General features: G+C 58.6%; 3 protein-coding genes across 9 annotated transcripts; all 3 read left to right on the top strand.

The window, feature by feature from the left end:
- The first annotated feature begins 61 nt into the window (after positions 1-61).
- Positions 62-6,773, top strand: RPP25 (ribonuclease P/MRP subunit p25). The gene has a single exon (XM_080607801.1). It carries the CDS (start codon positions 2,346-2,348, stop codon positions 2,973-2,975), a length of 630 nt encoding a protein of 209 aa, XP_080463927.1. The 5' UTR covers positions 62-2,345; the 3' UTR covers positions 2,976-6,773.
- Positions 6,774-6,865: 92 nt separating this feature from the next.
- On the top strand, positions 6,866-12,968 carry COX5A (cytochrome c oxidase subunit 5A). Its single transcript, XM_080607804.1, has 5 exons — positions 6,866-7,023; positions 9,278-9,394; positions 10,859-10,980; positions 11,329-11,451; positions 12,819-12,968. Exons 1-4 carry the CDS (start codon positions 6,933-6,935, stop codon positions 11,440-11,442), a joined length of 444 nt encoding a protein of 147 aa, XP_080463930.1. The 5' UTR covers positions 6,866-6,932; the 3' UTR covers positions 11,443-11,451; positions 12,819-12,968.
- A 130-nt stretch (positions 12,969-13,098) lies between these two features.
- On the top strand, positions 13,099-16,177 carry FAM219B (family with sequence similarity 219 member B; the record flags this gene model as incomplete). 7 transcript variants are annotated; one of them, XM_080607796.1, is made up of 6 exons in its annotated part: positions 13,266-13,357; positions 13,970-14,075; positions 14,164-14,245; positions 14,809-14,886; positions 15,189-15,237; positions 15,559-16,177. In XM_080607796.1, the coding sequence occupies 6 exons, from the start codon at positions 13,292-13,294 to the stop codon at positions 15,712-15,714; spliced, it is 537 nt and encodes a 178-aa protein (XP_080463922.1). In that variant the 3' UTR covers positions 15,715-16,177. The 7 variants fall into 7 exon arrangements, with proteins under 7 accessions (XP_080463921.1, XP_080463920.1, XP_080463926.1 ...); XM_080607797.1 differs by having other exon boundaries at positions 13,268-13,357; positions 15,562-16,177; XM_080607798.1 differs by lacking the exon at positions 13,266-13,357 and adding an exon at positions 13,574-13,797.
- Positions 16,178-16,182: the final 5 nt, after the last annotated feature.

Here is a 16,182-nt window from a genome sequence, read left to right as displayed (position 1 = left end):
CGCCCGGCGGGCCCTGAGGGGAGGGGGAGCGGGGGGGGGGGCTGTGGGGTCAGGGGGTGCTGGGGGCTGAACCCCAAAAAGCACCAAAAAACACCAAAAAAACCACCAAAAACCCACCAAAACCCACGGGGAGCCTCTGTCCCTGGGGGGCTGGGGGTGGTGGGAAGAGCCGGGGGACGGCCAAGGGCGAGGAGGTGGGGGGGGGGGGTCCCTTGCCAACAGGGTGCTGCAGCGAGCCCGCCCCTCTGGGGGCACCGCTGTAGGGGAAATGGTGCTCCTGGTGCCCCCGGAGCTACAGGGCACGGGCACACAGCGTTAGGCTGCCGTGGTTCTGAGTCAGTGCTGTTAGCAGAGCGCTGGGAACAGCACTGGTTCCCCCTGCTCGTAACGGATGGCTGGGAAGCCGAGGGTGAGAGCACAGCCAGCACCCGCAGCACATTAGGGACAGCAGTCGGGAACAGCCAAGGGCCCAGACCCAGCAGCACGCCCCTTCCAAACACAGCATTAATCTCCAAAAACCCGCTACCAGCCACGTCCAGCAAGAGCCGAGCAGCTCCCGGATCAATCCATGGGCTGAGCTCCCATCTGGGAGGCCCCAGTACCCCCAGAGCTGGGGCTAACCCAGGCCCCAGAAACCCCAAACTATGGGGAAATCCCTGGGCTGAGCTTAAATAGAGCTGCTGGACCTGCTGCTGGGGCCCCGCGGGTTTATTGGGGCCCCGAGGGTTTATTGGTGCCCTGGGGGTGTAATTCTTCCTCTGCCCCATCGTGCTGCAGCTCGGTGGAGGGGCTCGCCCCACAGCAGGGGTCCCTGGGTGTGGGGTCAGGGTACGGGGTCACACCGCAGCTGTCCTACCGAGACCTGAGCCGCCCCGATGTGACGCGCAGATGGGCGCCGACTGTCCCCGTATCGCGTGCTCCAACTTTCCGAGCTGCTCCCGCATTCAGCAGCTGAAAGAAAATATAGCGAGGGCAGGCGGAGGGCAGGGCTCGGGTTTCTGCAGCCTCTGCCATCAGCCTCTTCTCCATCTTAGCCAATTCCATGGGTTTTTTACCCAATTCCTTTCCCCCCCCCCAGTCCCGCTCCCGTTCCTCTCCCGCCCCGCTGCTCCCCAGCATGGAATAACTGTGCTGCTGTCCTCCAGCAGACGCGCTGGGAGGGTAATGAATGGCTTCGGATGGTAATTAGCGGTGGAGCTGCTAATAACACAGCTCATTTCCATTTTAAGTGTTGCAGAGCGCTGCGAAAAAATGGACCGCGGGTGGCAGGATCTGGCCCCAGCCCGCAGCTTTCCTTCCTGCTGCATGCACAGTTGCTGAAATCCTTCCTATTTATTTTCCTGGGGGGCTTAGCATCTTTTGGAGGCAGCATTTTCCCGCAGAAGCTTCAATCCACCCCAGCCAGGCTGAAGGGAGATCTGACATGACGATGCCCTTGTTGTCGTGGTCCTGCCTCAGTTTCCCCTCTTGGTGGCAGCTGCTTTCAGGAGAGGATGCTCTCCTTCTCTCCATCCCCATGGGTCTCCCAGCCCTTTACACCATGGGGTGTCCCATTTGGCACCGTGGGGTGTCCCATTTGGCACCATGGGGTGTCCCCCTGTGCATCTGCAGCCCCTTTTGGCCCCCCCAGGCTGGTGGCCAGGACCAGGGGACGTCCCAGCAGTGGTGTCCCCTCCCACCCGCTTTAGTGGCGGCAGGGACGGGGCTTGCAGACCCGTTCGTTTATTTATGGCTTTTGCAAGCCCTGCTCGGGGTGAAAACAATCCTGGGTCCTCCGGAGGCCGATAAGATTTGGCTGCAAGGCAATACTCGGCATCTCTTTCCACTGTGCAATGATCCCCGGGCAGCGGGGTGGAGGCCGGGGGGGACAGGGGACAGGCGAGAGGTGACAGGGGACATCTGCTGACGTTTGCAGGCAGCTCTCGGTGTCCTTGAGGGAAGGGACCAGGTTCTCTTTAAGGGGGCAGGACTCCGGGAGCATCGCGAAGCCAGGAGAGAGCTTCTCCCTCTGCCTTCGCAGGGATGGAGGCAGCGGCTGGGTGCTGGCATGGGAGGCTGAGCAAGGGGAGGAGGAGGAGGAGGAGGAGGGGAGGGAGAGGGGGAGGATCTGCTAATTACACCGAGCAGCTCTGGGGGCTGCTGAAGTCCACAATGAAGCAAAGAGCGGCAGAAGCCAGCGCCGCAGCGGGAGCGGAGGAGCCCGAGCGTCGCCGAGAGCCACAGCCGGTGGGGACAAGCAGGGGCAGCCGGGGGGTCCCGCAGCTCTGCACCCCCCTGGGGACACCCCCAGGCTAAGGCCGGCGGGGGGCTAGGTGCCTGCCGTGCCCACCGGGAAGGGCCGAGCGATGGCAGCCCAAGGAGGGGCGGCCAAGCCCACGGCCCCGGCCGGGATGGAGAACTTCCGAAAGGTCAGGACGTCGGAGGAGGAGAGCCCCCTGCCCTTCCCTGACCTGCCCCCGGGCGTTGTGGAGATGAAGGTGAAGGAGGGCAGCAAGATCAGGAACCTGATGAGCTTCGCCATGGCCCAGATGGAGCTGAAGGGCAGCCGGCAGATCGTCTTCAGCGGCTGCGGCCGGGCGGTCACCAAGACCATCACCTGCGTGGAGATCATGAAGCGCAAGCTGGGGGGGCTCCACCAGGTCACCAAGGTGCGCTACAAAACCTTGCTGGAGGTCTGGGAGAACCAGGACCCGCCGCCCGGCAGCGCGGCGCAGAACCTGACCGTCCACAAGAACGTCCCCTCCATCTGCATCCTGCTCTCCCGCGACCCCCTGGACCCCAACCAGACGGGCTACCAGCCCCCCGAGCCCAGCCAGCCGGGAGAAGACCCCTCGAGCTCCTCCGCCAAGGGGCAGAAGCGACCCCTGCCACCTCCTTGCGAGGAGCTGCTGCCCAAAAAGCTGCAGGGAGCCAGCCCCAGCAGCAGCCCGTGGGGCTCGGGGGACGGGGAGAGCCAGCCGGAGGGCCACCACTGACCTGCCACCTCCTGCTTACAGGGGGGCTTGGGGGATGCACCTGGGGGCTGCTGATCCGGCCCGGTGCTGCCCCCAGGGCGGTGGCAATGCCACAAACCGCCCTGTCCCCCCTCCCGGTTGCCGTTTCGGTGACTGCCGGCAAGGACGGGGGCTGCCTGTGGGAAAACCTCCCCTCTCCAAACTTTTCCTCTGCCTGGCACCGCGTGCGGGGATGCGGAGCTGCTCACGCCCGCCTGCTAAATAACCCCCTGCTGAAAAGGGCTGCGGACCCCCGGGACTCCCGCGGAGCTGGAGCATCCTTTGCTTTTTGCCCAGTCCGGGAAAAGCGGCACCGCTCCACACTGAGACGTCTCGGCCATCAGGAGAGGCAGCCTTGCACAGAAACCCCTGGAGTGACACCTTCATTACGAAAACTGCTTCGATTACGCCCGGAGAGGAGCTGTCAGGTTTATTAATGCTGGGCTCCGCGCCTCATGGCTCCTGTGATTCATCCCGAATAACACACAAACAAGCGGGTGGGTCACGCTCTCCCCGCTTTCTGCCTGCCCTGCCCCACTGCTTGTTTCCCCTTTCCCCTCCGACGTGGCATTGTTCCTATTTTGTGCTTTTCTCTGAAATACCTGAAGCTGATCCATCCCTTCCCAGAACCGCTGCAGCCCAAGAGCCAAGGAAATGATCCCTGGAGCACTGTTTTTTATTTATTTATTTATTTATTTTTATTTTAATAGCAGCCCCCAAAGAGAAGAAAATGAAATAATCCTTCTCATATCAGATGTTCAGGTCTTCACGCTCCTGGAGTTGTTTGCAGGATCCGGAGCCATGGCGAAAGCCTGATGTCGAGGGACTGGGGCAATGGGGAGCATCGGGCAGCTCGTCTCCTGCTGCGTGCTGGACGGACACCGGGACGAGGGGGAGCTTGTGCCTTTGTAGGTTTGGCTGCAGAGCCCTCGCCGAGGGATGGCTCACGGAGAAAGCCCTTCAGAGCGAACCCCCTGCTTTTTCTAGGGGTAAAAGGAAACTAATCGAGAATAAAAGCTCTTTAGAAATAGCTGGAGTATGCCTATGGGAAAACGGGGGGATCAATTTTGTGACTGCCCATGGCACAGATGGGCACGGGGAGGGTGGGACTGCCAAGCCAGAACAGGGGAATCCTGGCCAAACCGTGCCCCAGGGGATGAGGGATCGGGGCCAGCCTCTCCTGCATGCCCTGGCAGCCACTTGGCCCCGGCTGGCACAGCAGAGCCTGGCAAAGCCTCCCCCGGAGCCCCCATCTGCCCCACTGCAGCCCCCTGCCAGCACACAGGGACCCGGGTGAAGGGGGAGCAGGGGGTGGGTTGTGGGGGACCAGCCGAGCCCAAAGCCACCCGGTTCCCCCGCACCCTGCCCGGGCAGGACCGAGTCAGTGGGTACTGGGTGAGTGCACGCTGGGGATGGGGTCAGCAGGCATCGCTGCTTTGTCCAAGGCTCGCCTGGAAAGCGCTTTGCTTGGCTGGGAGAGGGATTGAAAGGAGACAGGGGAGTGAGGAGGAGGAGGAGGAGGAGGAGGAGGAAGCAGAGGGCTGTTTTGTTTGGCAATGACCTTGTTATCTCCCTCAGCAGGCAGCTGCTCCTCCCGGCCAGAGGCTCCCACTTATCTGCCCTGCTGCAGATTGATTCATTTCACTGATCTGCCACCGTGTAATTGAACATTAATTAGCAATTGTTTCCTTTTTTTGTCTGTGTTTTCTGTTTGTTTCTTTGTTTTTCCATGCAGGGAGATTGGGGGTGTAGAGGGGTGGGGGGACATAAGAAGTGGAGGGGGCTGAACAGACCCCGTAGCATCTCCCACCAGTTTCCACCCTAAATTAGGCTAAAGAAGGACTTCCTACTATGTATAAAGAGATGAGGAATCCTGGACATCACAGAGGGTGATGTTCCCCCAAAGCCTCGGCCTTGCCCTTGCTGATCACAGCCAAGGATTTCTGGTCTCCTAACATGCGGGCCAGCAATGGCAGGACTTTGGGGGCAGATTTATTTATCCTTAACAATGTGATGGCTTCCCCATCAAGCCAAGGAGAGGGGCTGGGAAAGCTTTCCTATCGGATAAGCAGAGCCTGTGTCAGTGGGAGATGGAAATAAAACAAGTGCAATTCACCCAGAACATCCCCAACAGCTTTGTGGCCTGCATCCTTTGGTATCCAGCTGAGATTCTCCGAGCTCTCATCATTTTTGCCCCTCGTCACCCTCCAGTGCCACCGCACTGCTTAGTAAACACTGATCGAAGCGTAAATGAGGCTGAGAACTAAGAGTCCTTCATCCTGCTGCCATCTCACGTTGCTCCCAGGAAAGAGAAGAGCAAGAAGAGAGGGAAAAAGAAGTCAGTCGTTTCACCTTATTATTTCGTTAATGTTCAAAATTATTTTTAATTGATTTTGTACGCAGGCAATTTGCAATCTTGGAGGCAACAGGAGTCTGGGGATTTCAAATGCCTCATGTTGCTGGCTGCATACCAAGGATTTCCTGCATGAGGAAATAGTTAAAAAAAAAAAAAAAAGACTAACTCAAAATATGAAGCATTTATAAATAGTAGGATGGCATCTGGCTCAACGGGGTCCTAAGGCGACATTGTGAGTGAAAACAGCGCAGAGATTGTGTGCTGCAGAGGCACAGCCCCAGGTGCCCATGAATAGTAATTTTGGGGTCATTTTGCGAGCCTGGTGGCTTCAGGGGTAGTGGTAGGGACAGCCCCACGCCAGCAGGCAGCACCCCGGGGCCTGGTATAGGTTTGGGGATGTGGATGTGATGGGTTTCACCACCACAAACATCCGACCAGCACCCACACGCCCGTCACAGGGGCGGCGATGCCCTGACCCGCCGCCACAGAGCCCAGCAGCAGGGGTTCCCCGTGGGGAAGCCAGGCTGTGTTCAGCCATGGGAAGCCTTTAGCACCAAGCAGCTGTGGGCCCTGGCAGCCATGAGGGCTCGGAGGGCTCGGAGGCACTGCCTCCCACCGAGAGGCCGAGCTGTTGTGGTGCTTGCCCGGCTGCCAGGCAGCAAATGGCGGGCAGACGACGTTGACAGGAGGGGGCTCCTTCCCCCCATGGGTCGCCATTCCCTAGGGGTTCCGGGACACAACACAGCTCTGAAATATGCCAAGAACTGCTGCTGTGAGTGGAATCCGAGTCAGCAGTGTGCCCCGGCAGCCAAAAGGGCTGGCTGTGTGCTGGGGTGCCTCGGGCACATGGTGCTAGCTGCTTGAGGGAAGGGATCATCCTGCCCTGCTGGGGCGGCCTCACCCCGAGCTGTGTGTGCAGTTTGGGCACCGAGTATAAGGACACGAAACTATCCGAGAGTGTCCGAAGGAGGGCTATGAAGATGGTGAAGGGTCTAGAGGGGAGGATGTGTGAGGAGAGGCTGAGGTGCCTTGGTTTGCTTATCCCAGAGAAGAGGGGAGCGGAGGGGCAGGCGCTGAGCTCTGCTCTCTGGGGACAGCCACAGGCCCCGAGGGAACGACGTGGAGCTGGGACGGGGGAGGTCAGGGTGGGCATTAGGGAAGGTTCTGCACCCAGAGGCGGTCGGGCAGTGGGGCAGGGACATGGGCACGGCACTGAGCTGCGGGGGACTGGGGAGTGTTTGCGGACAGAAGCGTTTCTCAGACACGGGGTTTGACTTTTGGGTGGTCCGTGCAGCCAGAAGCCGGACCCCACGCCCCTTCCAGCTCGGGACACGGTGCAGCGCTATGCTATGACCTGACACAGCGGGACGTGCTCCCCACCACAAAATGGCGGCGGCCCGCCCCCCCCCTTTCCTCCCCCTCCCCCCCCCCTCCCCTCGCCTCCCCCCCACGTGACCGCGCACGCCGTCCCCCCGCGTCCCCGCGGAATTTTGTCCCCGCGCCGCCTCCGTCCGCCTCCCCCCCCCCCGCCCTCCATTTCCTCCTCCGAGCGCCCCGGTGCCGCCGGTGCCGCCGCCGCCGCCATGCTGCCCGCCGCCGCCCGCCTCCTCCTCCGCCGCCCCGCCGCTGCCGGGCTCCGCGCCGCCGCCCTCCGCCGGCCCCCCGGCCCCGCGGGTGAGCCCTGGGCCGGCCGCCGCCGCGTCCTTGCCGTGACCCCGGGGCTAGGCCGCGACTGAGGCCCGGCACCGGGGGGACCGGGGGGGAACCGGGAGGGGTCCGGGGGGCACCGGGGGGCACCGGGGGGGGTCCGGGAGTGCCCCCGGTCCCGGGGCTGTGGGGTTTGGGAGGTCGGAGGTCCGCGGGGGGGACGCCTGGGGAGGCGCCGAGCCCGGCCTGCGCTCCCTGCTGGCCTCCGGGGGTGGGTTTGGGAGGAATCGGGGGGGTTTTGAGGGAAAATTGGGGGGTTTTGGGGTCGTTTGTTTTTTCTTGGCTCGCGGGGTGAAATGGTGCAGAATGTCCTGCGTGTGTGTGTGCGGCCCGGGCCGGGCGTGTGTGCCCCCGTCCTTCGTGCTGTGTCCTCTGCCTGCAGACCCCCGCCCCTCCTGATCCGGGTGGGTTTTGGTGTTCTGTAAGCGTAGCTGTCAAATTCCGGTGGAAAAGGGAGATTTTGGTTGTGTAGTGCTCAATTCTGACAGCAGGCGTGAGCTTTAGAGAGAAAAAGGTTGGAAAGAAACACAGCATTAATTGAAGAATGCACCATGGAAATCCGAAATCTGCAAGCCTTTGTGTTATTATTTTCCCTCTTCAGGAAAAAAAATCAGTCTAACCGTGTCTTTTAAATTGCTTTTTTGCTTAAGACTGGGGCTTTCAGTCAGCATCCGAGAGCTTTGATCCGGGCAGTCACTGTAGCTAGATACATGCAGGGCTACATGTGGGTCGAGCAGGAAAAACGCTGGCAGGCAGCGGTGACAAAGCTCTGGGGTCCCGTGTTTGGGGCTTTTGGGGCGCTTACAGTAGGGTGATGACGGCCAGAAGGGGGAGGCCGCTGTAAATGTGGAGCGCTCCGAGCGGTGTCATTGGAGAAGGTCAGCGGGAAGGTGCGAGCGAGGGCGTCAGAGCTCGGTGGCTGTCTGCCTGATTTCTGATAAAACTGCTGAAAATGCTTTTGGGCAGGCGTAAATCGGGATTGCAACTCAGACGTTGGACCGTGATAAGTTCTGCTAAAAATCCGGGTTGTGTTCCGGTTGGGCTGTCACTCGGTGAGGCTAAAAATATTCCTTGATAGCACTGCGGCTCGTCCCGTTGTGATTTGTATAAATTAAAGCACTGCTTCGGGGGTCTTCAAAAAGGAAAAATACCTGTGGGAAAGGAGGAAAAACGCAGCCCAGCCCCATCAGCCGTGCAAACCGTGCGGGCACATGGGGGTTTTTGCTTGATTTTAAAGAAGCCTCTGGCTGGTCGGCGTGAATAGTTCACGCCAGGTTAGGAAAGAGAAAGTGAGCAGCTGTATGGAGCTTCCTCGGAAGCAGATCTTTGAGCCCTCAAGGTCACAGCCGAGCGTGAGCACTCTGCAAACATGGGCAGAGCAGCTTGCGAAGTACCTGGCTCTGGTTGTAGCCCGGCTGTGGTTCCTCCTGGCAAACTGCTCCGACCTTTGTGCCGGAAAAGAAAAGACCAGCCACAAAAAAAAGGCAGCCAAACTTGGCAGCAATTTTTTCTTCTTCAGTAGCCTGTTGGGAGAAATAACTCTTCAACGGCTTACATTGGCGTGCTCATTTTGTGTATTTCCTTAAAACCACACTAAAAAAACCTTTATCAGCTCGGAACTCGTGATGCAATCGCCAACCAGTTACAAAGGAGTCACTCAGCAGGGTCGGTGTGCGAGCAGGGAAATCCTCTCCTGGCTGACAGGGTGAGCTACCGAGCAATTGCAGGAGTTGTCTGCAGGGGGAAGATGCTGCAGAATAAATTGGGGCGTTCGTCGTAGTTGGGTAATGTTGTAACTCATCAGGTGTAGGCTCTTGTTTCTGGGAGGAAGGCCGCTGAAAAGCATATTAACCTTGCTAAACTCATGGCATGGACAAGGGATTGCTTGGCTCTGGAAAGAGGGAAAATTCCTCTGCCTTATGGAGATGGGTCCCAGAAGGCATCTCCAGAGGGCTGGCTGTATAGAATTGGTTTCCCCTCTCCTCTTAAATAATCCTGCTCTGGGAATGCTTTGGAAGTCTGTGCTTGAGGGCAGGGCGCGCTGTGCCAGGAAGCAAACAGTGGTTAGTTAATGAGCTGCACTCGCCTAGTGCTGAGTACTGATCCAAATCAAAAGCCACGAGTGAAATGCGTGTTTTTATAGCTTTTGTTCCCTTGATCAGGGCTAAAGTACACTTCTCCTGTGTTGGCTCACAGTCTCCTCCCCTCTCTTTGCATCCAGCCGTGCTGCACGCCCGCTGCTACTCCCATGGGTCGCAGGAGTCAGACGAGGAGTTCGATGCTCGCTGGGTGACGTATTTCAACAAGCCAGATATCGACGCCTGGGAGCTAAGGAAAGGTATGTTGAATGAAAAGGGAGGGGTAACCTGCAGAAAATAGAGTTTTATTTGAAATCTGGAGTCAGTAGGGCTTCTGCACGATGAATGAGCTCGCTGCAGTGGGCGGTGGCACCTCACCAACCCAACGAGGATGTTGGAAGGAACTATGGCATGGAAAATGAGGAGAAAGAGGGTTCAAGGCAGTAGGAACACAGTTTTTTTTAATTCTAGTGCCCCAGAACACACATTCTAACTCCTGGTCTTTGAGAGGGAGTGTTGTGGTTTAACCCGGCCGGCAGCAAAACACCACACAGCCGTTCGCTCACCCTCCCCCCTCCCTCTCTGGGATGGGGGAGAGAAACGGGAAAGTGAAGCCGGTGAGTTGAGATAGACAGTTTATTAAGACAGGAAAATAATAATAATAATAACAATAACAATAATGATAATAGTATTAATAATAATAATGGGCACAAAACAAGTGATGCACAATGCAGTTGCTCACCACCCGCTGACTGATGCCCAGCCTATCCCCGAGCAGCCGGCCCCCCACCCCGGCCAGCCACCCCTATATATTGTTTAGCATGACGCCATAAGGTATGGAATACCCCTTTGGCCACTTTGGGTCAGCTGTCCTGGGTCTGTCCCCTCCCAGCTCCTGCTGCACCCCCAGCCTGCTCGCTGGCAGGACAGAGCGAGAAGCCGAAAAGTCCTTGGCTTGGTGTAAACACTGCTCTGCAACAATTAAAACATCAGCATGTTATCAGCGCTCTTCTCATCCTAATCCAAAACATAGCACCCTACCAGCTACTAGGAGGAAAATTATCTCTGTCCTAACTGAAACCAGGACAGGGAGAGAAACACTGGCTCTGAGGAATATTTCTGAGCTCAGCTGTTGCCTAATGGGAAACCACGCTCGTTTTTCTTTGGGCTTTGACTGAGTGGCTTGGCCATAACTTGCTGCAGACTGTTTGGTTGTCTCCACACATTGCTTGCTGTGGAGCTGGTGGCTGCTATTAAACTACCCTAATTAGGGCTTCATATAACCGACAGAGGGATCGTTCCCGCATGATGTGGGTGACCAGTGTTGGGTCCTTCCCCTTGGAAGGAGAGGAAGAAAACAGGCTGCCTGCATTGCACCGGGAGGAACAAAGTCGTTTGGATTTCTTCATGGTTCCATAGCTGGCTTGCCACATACACCGCTGTGGGGAGCGTGGATGTTACTGGCCCACTGGGATTTCACAAAATTAACTTAAAAGCTGGTTATAGGTATAGCTGTGAGTGACAGTGAGAGGGAGAAGAGCAAAAGAACGCCCTTGGGGTGTGTGTGTGTATGTGTGTGTTCAAAATAACAATGAAAGTGCCAGTTGGATGCTCTTGGTGGTGTGTTAATTATTAATTCTTTCATGAGCTGGAGCAAAACAATGCTTAACAGGTTCCTTTTGATAGCCTGGGCCAAGTTACTCGATGTTTCCCTGTGCTCACAGGTATAAACACGCTCGTGGGCTACGACCTGGTTCCGGAACCAAAAATCATCGATGCAGCTCTGAGGGCATGCAGACGGTTAAACGACTTCGCCAGTGCGGTCCGCATCCTGGAGGTCGTGAAGGTGAGCGGGGCGGGGGCGTAGGTGCAGCTGCTGCTTTCTGCAGAGCTTTTCTAGGTTTCCTCTTGGTGGTGCAGAGGGGCTGCTTACATCTTGGGGAACAGGTTGGAAACAAGACGCAGAGCGTCCCTCGGCTAGGCGTTAGTCTCGTGTGGTACAGGACACGTGTCACATCCAGCTGACGTTACACAGGGAGTGGTGTCACTGTTAATACTCTGAAAATCCCCCAGACAGGAGCTCGGCGTTGCTCTGGGGTGCTTTGCAGCCGTGAGTGATCGGTGGGGGTCTTTGGTGCTGGATTTGCAGGGTGCTGGACTTGCTGTCCAACTAACACCCTTCCTTTTCTTGTAGGACAAGGCAGGACCTCACAAGGAAATCTATCCGTATGTTATCCAGGAACTTAGGCCAACTTTGAGTGAACTAGGAATCTCCACTCCAGAGGAACTGGGCCTGGACAAAGCATAAACCATGTTGGTAAGGGATGCTCTCGCTTCCCAGGCTCCTGGCCTGGGACTCCTGTACCGTAAAACTCCTCTGGCAAAGCCAGAGTGCTCCTCACAGCCTTCCACAAACTCATGAAGGCAAGGAAGTTCAGGCTCGTATCGAGGTTCTTGATAGGAAGACATCACTTTAATGACACTGAAACGTGTCTGAAAAACATATGGCCTTGTGACATGAGGGGGGTGTTCACAGTTCCCTAGCTGTAACTGGGAAATTTGAGCATTGAAGGAAGAATGAGGTTTTATTGTGAAGCTTGATCATGGTTCAAGTGGCAAGACCCACGACACAGAGCAGTTCCTGCGGGACTGCGCAGCCCTGGGATGTCTCCTGCAATCTCCTGAAGGCGTGGGGAACTCTAGATCAGGAGTACCCACGCACTGATGGGGAAAATCGAGGTGTTCGACCCACCACCTGTAAGCACAGCCCTTCTAGAAGAGCTGGTCATGTTTTCTAAAGGCATTCAGGCCTCCAGAGCCGAGAGTTGCCAGGACAAAGGGGTGTTGCAGCGCCTGGCTGGCAGGGTGTCGGCCTTTGCTCCTCATTAGCTTTTCTTGAGAAGCCTTTTTAGCAAATGGAAGGATCATTTCCTCTGGAAGTGCTCAAGCTTTCATTTTATTGTAGCCAATTTAGAAAATGGGGACGTGCTCGTTTCTCTCTCATGCTAGCAAATGAGCCCCACTGTTGACGGTCACCTAACAACCCAGAAGTTCCTTTACCTTGCACTTAAAATAGCTTCTGTTCTGCTAATTTGCAGGACCCCATGCTTACAGAACAAGCAGATGAGCTGTAGCACAGCCAGAGCTTAACTGACCTGTGTGCGGGACACCCACGGATAATTTCAGGAGCAGTGTGTGTAGCGTTTGGTCCCAATGGCAGTGGCCTCAAGTTCTGGGAGGCCGCTTGTTTTACCGCCTTAAAAAGCTGAATTCTGAGCACTGTATAAACTTGGGAAGGACTATAACAAAGATTTAGATCTGCAGCATCAATGCCAGGCTTACACAGGAACTAAGACATGGGAGCATTGTTAGTGAGCAGCAGCTCCTGTGGTTAATGAGGATCCATCGTTACGTTTAGCTGAGGCCGTACGTGCAGTAACCCTGACTGAAATAAAGCCCAAAACAAAACTTCTCATGGAGCCTGAGTTATGTGAAGGCAGTCTCTTAACTTGGGAGACAGCCAGTGTCACACCCAGAATTTTTTGTCATATTCCAGATTTTTTTTTTTTAATGTGACCCTTAGGGCTGGGCTCTGGGTGAAGATGAGTTAGGGCAGTGATGTGTTTGGGAGCTAGTGAGGTAACGGGCCACTTTCTAACGGCTTTTCTGTCTTTTCCGTTGCAGGTGCATTACTTGAGCATTCTCCTGATGTGACCTGATTGTGTGCAGCCGCCGCGGGGCTGTGCTGTTCAAACCGTCTCTTGTTTCACATAACTTTATTGCGCCGCCATGCTGTGGTGCGGGCCGGGCCTAATAAAGGGAAACTTGGCCTGACCAACCTGGTGTGGTTATTTGTTAGGGTGAACAGGAACGAGGGAGCAGAAACCCTTCTGTGCTAGCAGCAGAGCGTGTGGGGGAGCTGTGATTTCAGGGCTGAGGGCTTTGGGCAAAGAACAGCAAAAATATGAACAAGAATATAAGTAAACCGGCCCCGGAACCCTTTCGCCCCGGCCCCTTCGAGCGCGCTCGCGGCGGCCGCCCGGAGCCTGCTAGAGGTGCACAGCGCCTCACCGCCGCACCGCGCATGCGCGCCGCAAGCCCCGCCCCCGTGAGCCAACGCAGCCAATGGGAGGCGGCGGGGGCGGGGCCGCGCGGCCATGGCGACGGGCGGCGGCGGCGGGCCCGGGGCTGCGGGCCGGGAGGGGGCGGGGCGGGGCCGGGCGGTGAGGGGCGGGACGGGGGGGTGGGGGGTTATACGGGGCTGTAGGGGGCTGTAGGGAGTTATATAGGGCCGTAGGGGGCTGTAGGGGGTTATACGGGGCTGTGTGGGATTGTATAGGGCCGTAGGGGGCTGTATGGGGCTGGGGGGTGTATGGGATTATATGGGGCTGGGGTATACGTATGGGGCTGTGGGTTTGTGGGGCTGTATGGGATTATATGGGGTTATACGGGGCTGTGGGTTTCTATAGGGCTGTGTGGGGCTATATGGGGTTATACGGGGCTGGGGGTTTCTGTGGGGCTGTGTGCATGGGGAGCAGTCTGGGGCTGGAGTATATTTGTGGGGCAATGTGGGGCTTTGTGCTCCAGGAGCGGTATAGGGCCTGAGCGTGTGTACGGGGCGGCGTGGGGCTGTATGCGGGGAGCAGCGTGCGGCTGTACAGGGGTGCGCGCACCAAGGCACGGGGTCGGGCAGGGGCTGCTTAGGGCAGGGGCCGTACAGAGGCAGAGCGAGCACGCGGGGGCCGCGCAGCACGTGCAGGGCGCTATAGGGGCCACAGAGCGCACACAGGGAGCTCTGTAGGGTCAGGCCCCAACTCTCCCCTTTTCCTTTCCAGCCGCCCCGGGGCGAGAGCAGGCGGCCGAGCGCTCGGGGCAGCGACGGGGCGGAGAGGAGGGGGCCCTACCTGCTCTGCAGGCCCCCCGCCGGCCACGCCAAGCTGCGTAAGTGGCCTTAGGGGCGACCCCGAGCAGGCCCTAAAACCCCAGCGGGGCCGCGGGGGCTTCGGGGTCTCACCCCCGGTGCTTGCAGAGCGGCCGCGGGAGCCGGCGAAGGCGGCGCCGCGATGGCACGGGCTGCTGGGGGGGCCCCCAGCGAAGGCAGCGGCTAAAAGGTCGGAGCCCCCCCCCCCTTTTTTTTTAACCAAAACTGGGGTTTTTTAAGCAGCGTGAGAAGGGCTTGGGGTGAACCAGGAATGGGAGGGGGCTGGGAGGATGGGGGGGATGGGGATACTGGGGGGATGGGGATACTGGGAGGATGAGGAGGATACTGGGAGGATGATGATAGGAATAGTGGGAGGATGGGGTTGCTGGGAGGATGAGGATACTGGGAAGGTGGGGATGAGGGTGGGGATGAGGACACTGTGAGGATGAGGGTACTGGGAGGGGAAGGAGGATACTGGGAGGGGAATTTGAGGGTACTGAGAAGATGAGGATGAGATGCTGGGGGGATGGGGATGAGGATACTGGGAAGACAAGGCTGGGGATACTGGGAGGATGGTGATGCTGTGAGGATGAGGATGCTGGGAGGAAGAAGAGGAGGATACTGGAGGCTGGGGGTGCTGGCGGTGCCCTGAGGCCGGCAGGCACACAGGCGCTGGGGCCGCAGGTTCCTGCCGCTGCTCCCCATCCCCTTGCCCCTGCGGCCCCGTTGGCACCCGTCCGTGTCCCCGAGCAGGTCCGCGAGGTCCCGCGGGGGCTACGTGGCGCTCAGCCAGGTGGCAGAGGACAGCCTGGTGTCCCCCAGCTCGGGCAGGTGAGCGGCCGGCGCCCTCCTTCGGGGCACGGGGCTGACGGGCTGGGGAGGATCGGGGTGGGACTCGCTGAGGAGCGACCTAAAACCCTCTAAACCTCATTAAAAAAGCCTCCAAACCCCATTTTTTGTGGCTGATTTGGTCACTTGGAGAGCCTGAAGGTGCCTCCCTGATGGGCTGGGCAGGCAGCAGCGAAGTGCCCTGCGTGCCCTAAGTCTAGCAGCCGCCCCTGCCCTCAAATCCCTCGGGCTTTTCAAGCAGCCCCGTGCTCGTGGCGCTCACTCTGACTTTTTTCTGCTCGCAGCGATGGGGAGCTGGAATCGAGGGGCTCCTCCGGCTACTCCTCCGCCGAGGCAAGTCCAGGTTTGGCTCCCGGCCCCCCGCGGTCCCGTGGGCTCCCCCACCTCGCCTCCACGTCGGGGGTCGCTAAATCCAGCACTGCCCTCTGCTCTGTGCGCGTCCCCCTCAGCCTGGGGGCTTCGCAGAGCTGCTGAGCGCTGCCGTGGCCCTGCCGGGCTTTGAGGCCACCCATAACCCGCCGGGCTGCGTCCCCCTGTGCCAGCCCCGGGTGCCTGCGCTCCACCGTGGCGTTACCCAGACCGCGAGTGTCACGAGTTGGGGGTTTTGCCACGTCGGGGGGCGCGGGGGGGGGTTCACAGCTCCGTCTCCCCCAGCAGGTGAACCAGGAGCTGAGCCGGCAGCTGCTGCAGGACGGCTACCACCTGGACGAGGTCCCTGACGACGAGGACCTGGACCTCATCCCCCCGAAACCCGCCGCCGCCCCGTGCCCGTGGTGCTTCCGGGACTCCCTCTGCTGCGTGCTCCAGTAGGCGCCGCCCCCGCGGGGGGCGCGGGACAGCTCCAGAGCCTCCGCTCCCCACGGCCCTCAGGGCGTTTGGTGGCGCCCCAGGAACGCACTGCACCCCAAAGTCTCCGTGTCACAGGGGGCAGCAGCAGGCGGGTGGCTCAGTGCCACTCGTCACCCGGCTGGGGTGGGACAGGAGGAGATGGGGGCTCCTGAGGCGCACGGGGAGCTCCCGGTGCTCCTGCTCCCTGCTGCGAGCCCCTGCTGCTGTTCAGGAAGGGACCGACGGCCTCCACGTTATGATTTCTTCCCCCCGGGGCCATTCCGGTCTCATAAGCTGCCTTAAATCAGGGTCCTGCCGCCCGACAAGGGACAGTCGGTGTCTTAGGGAGGAACCTTATTTAAACACTCGGCGTCTGGAGAGGAACGCTCTCCTTTTTTTGTATCCTATCCAAGGAAGCACTCAATAAAAGGATCTTGCTACTCGAGGTGT

This window comes from Anser brachyrhynchus, assembly GCF_964034855.1.
Source record: "Anser brachyrhynchus genome assembly, chromosome: 11".
NCBI lineage: Eukaryota > Metazoa > Chordata > Aves > Anseriformes > Anatidae > Anser > Anser brachyrhynchus.
This window is presented reverse-complemented; position numbering and strand designations above follow the sequence as displayed.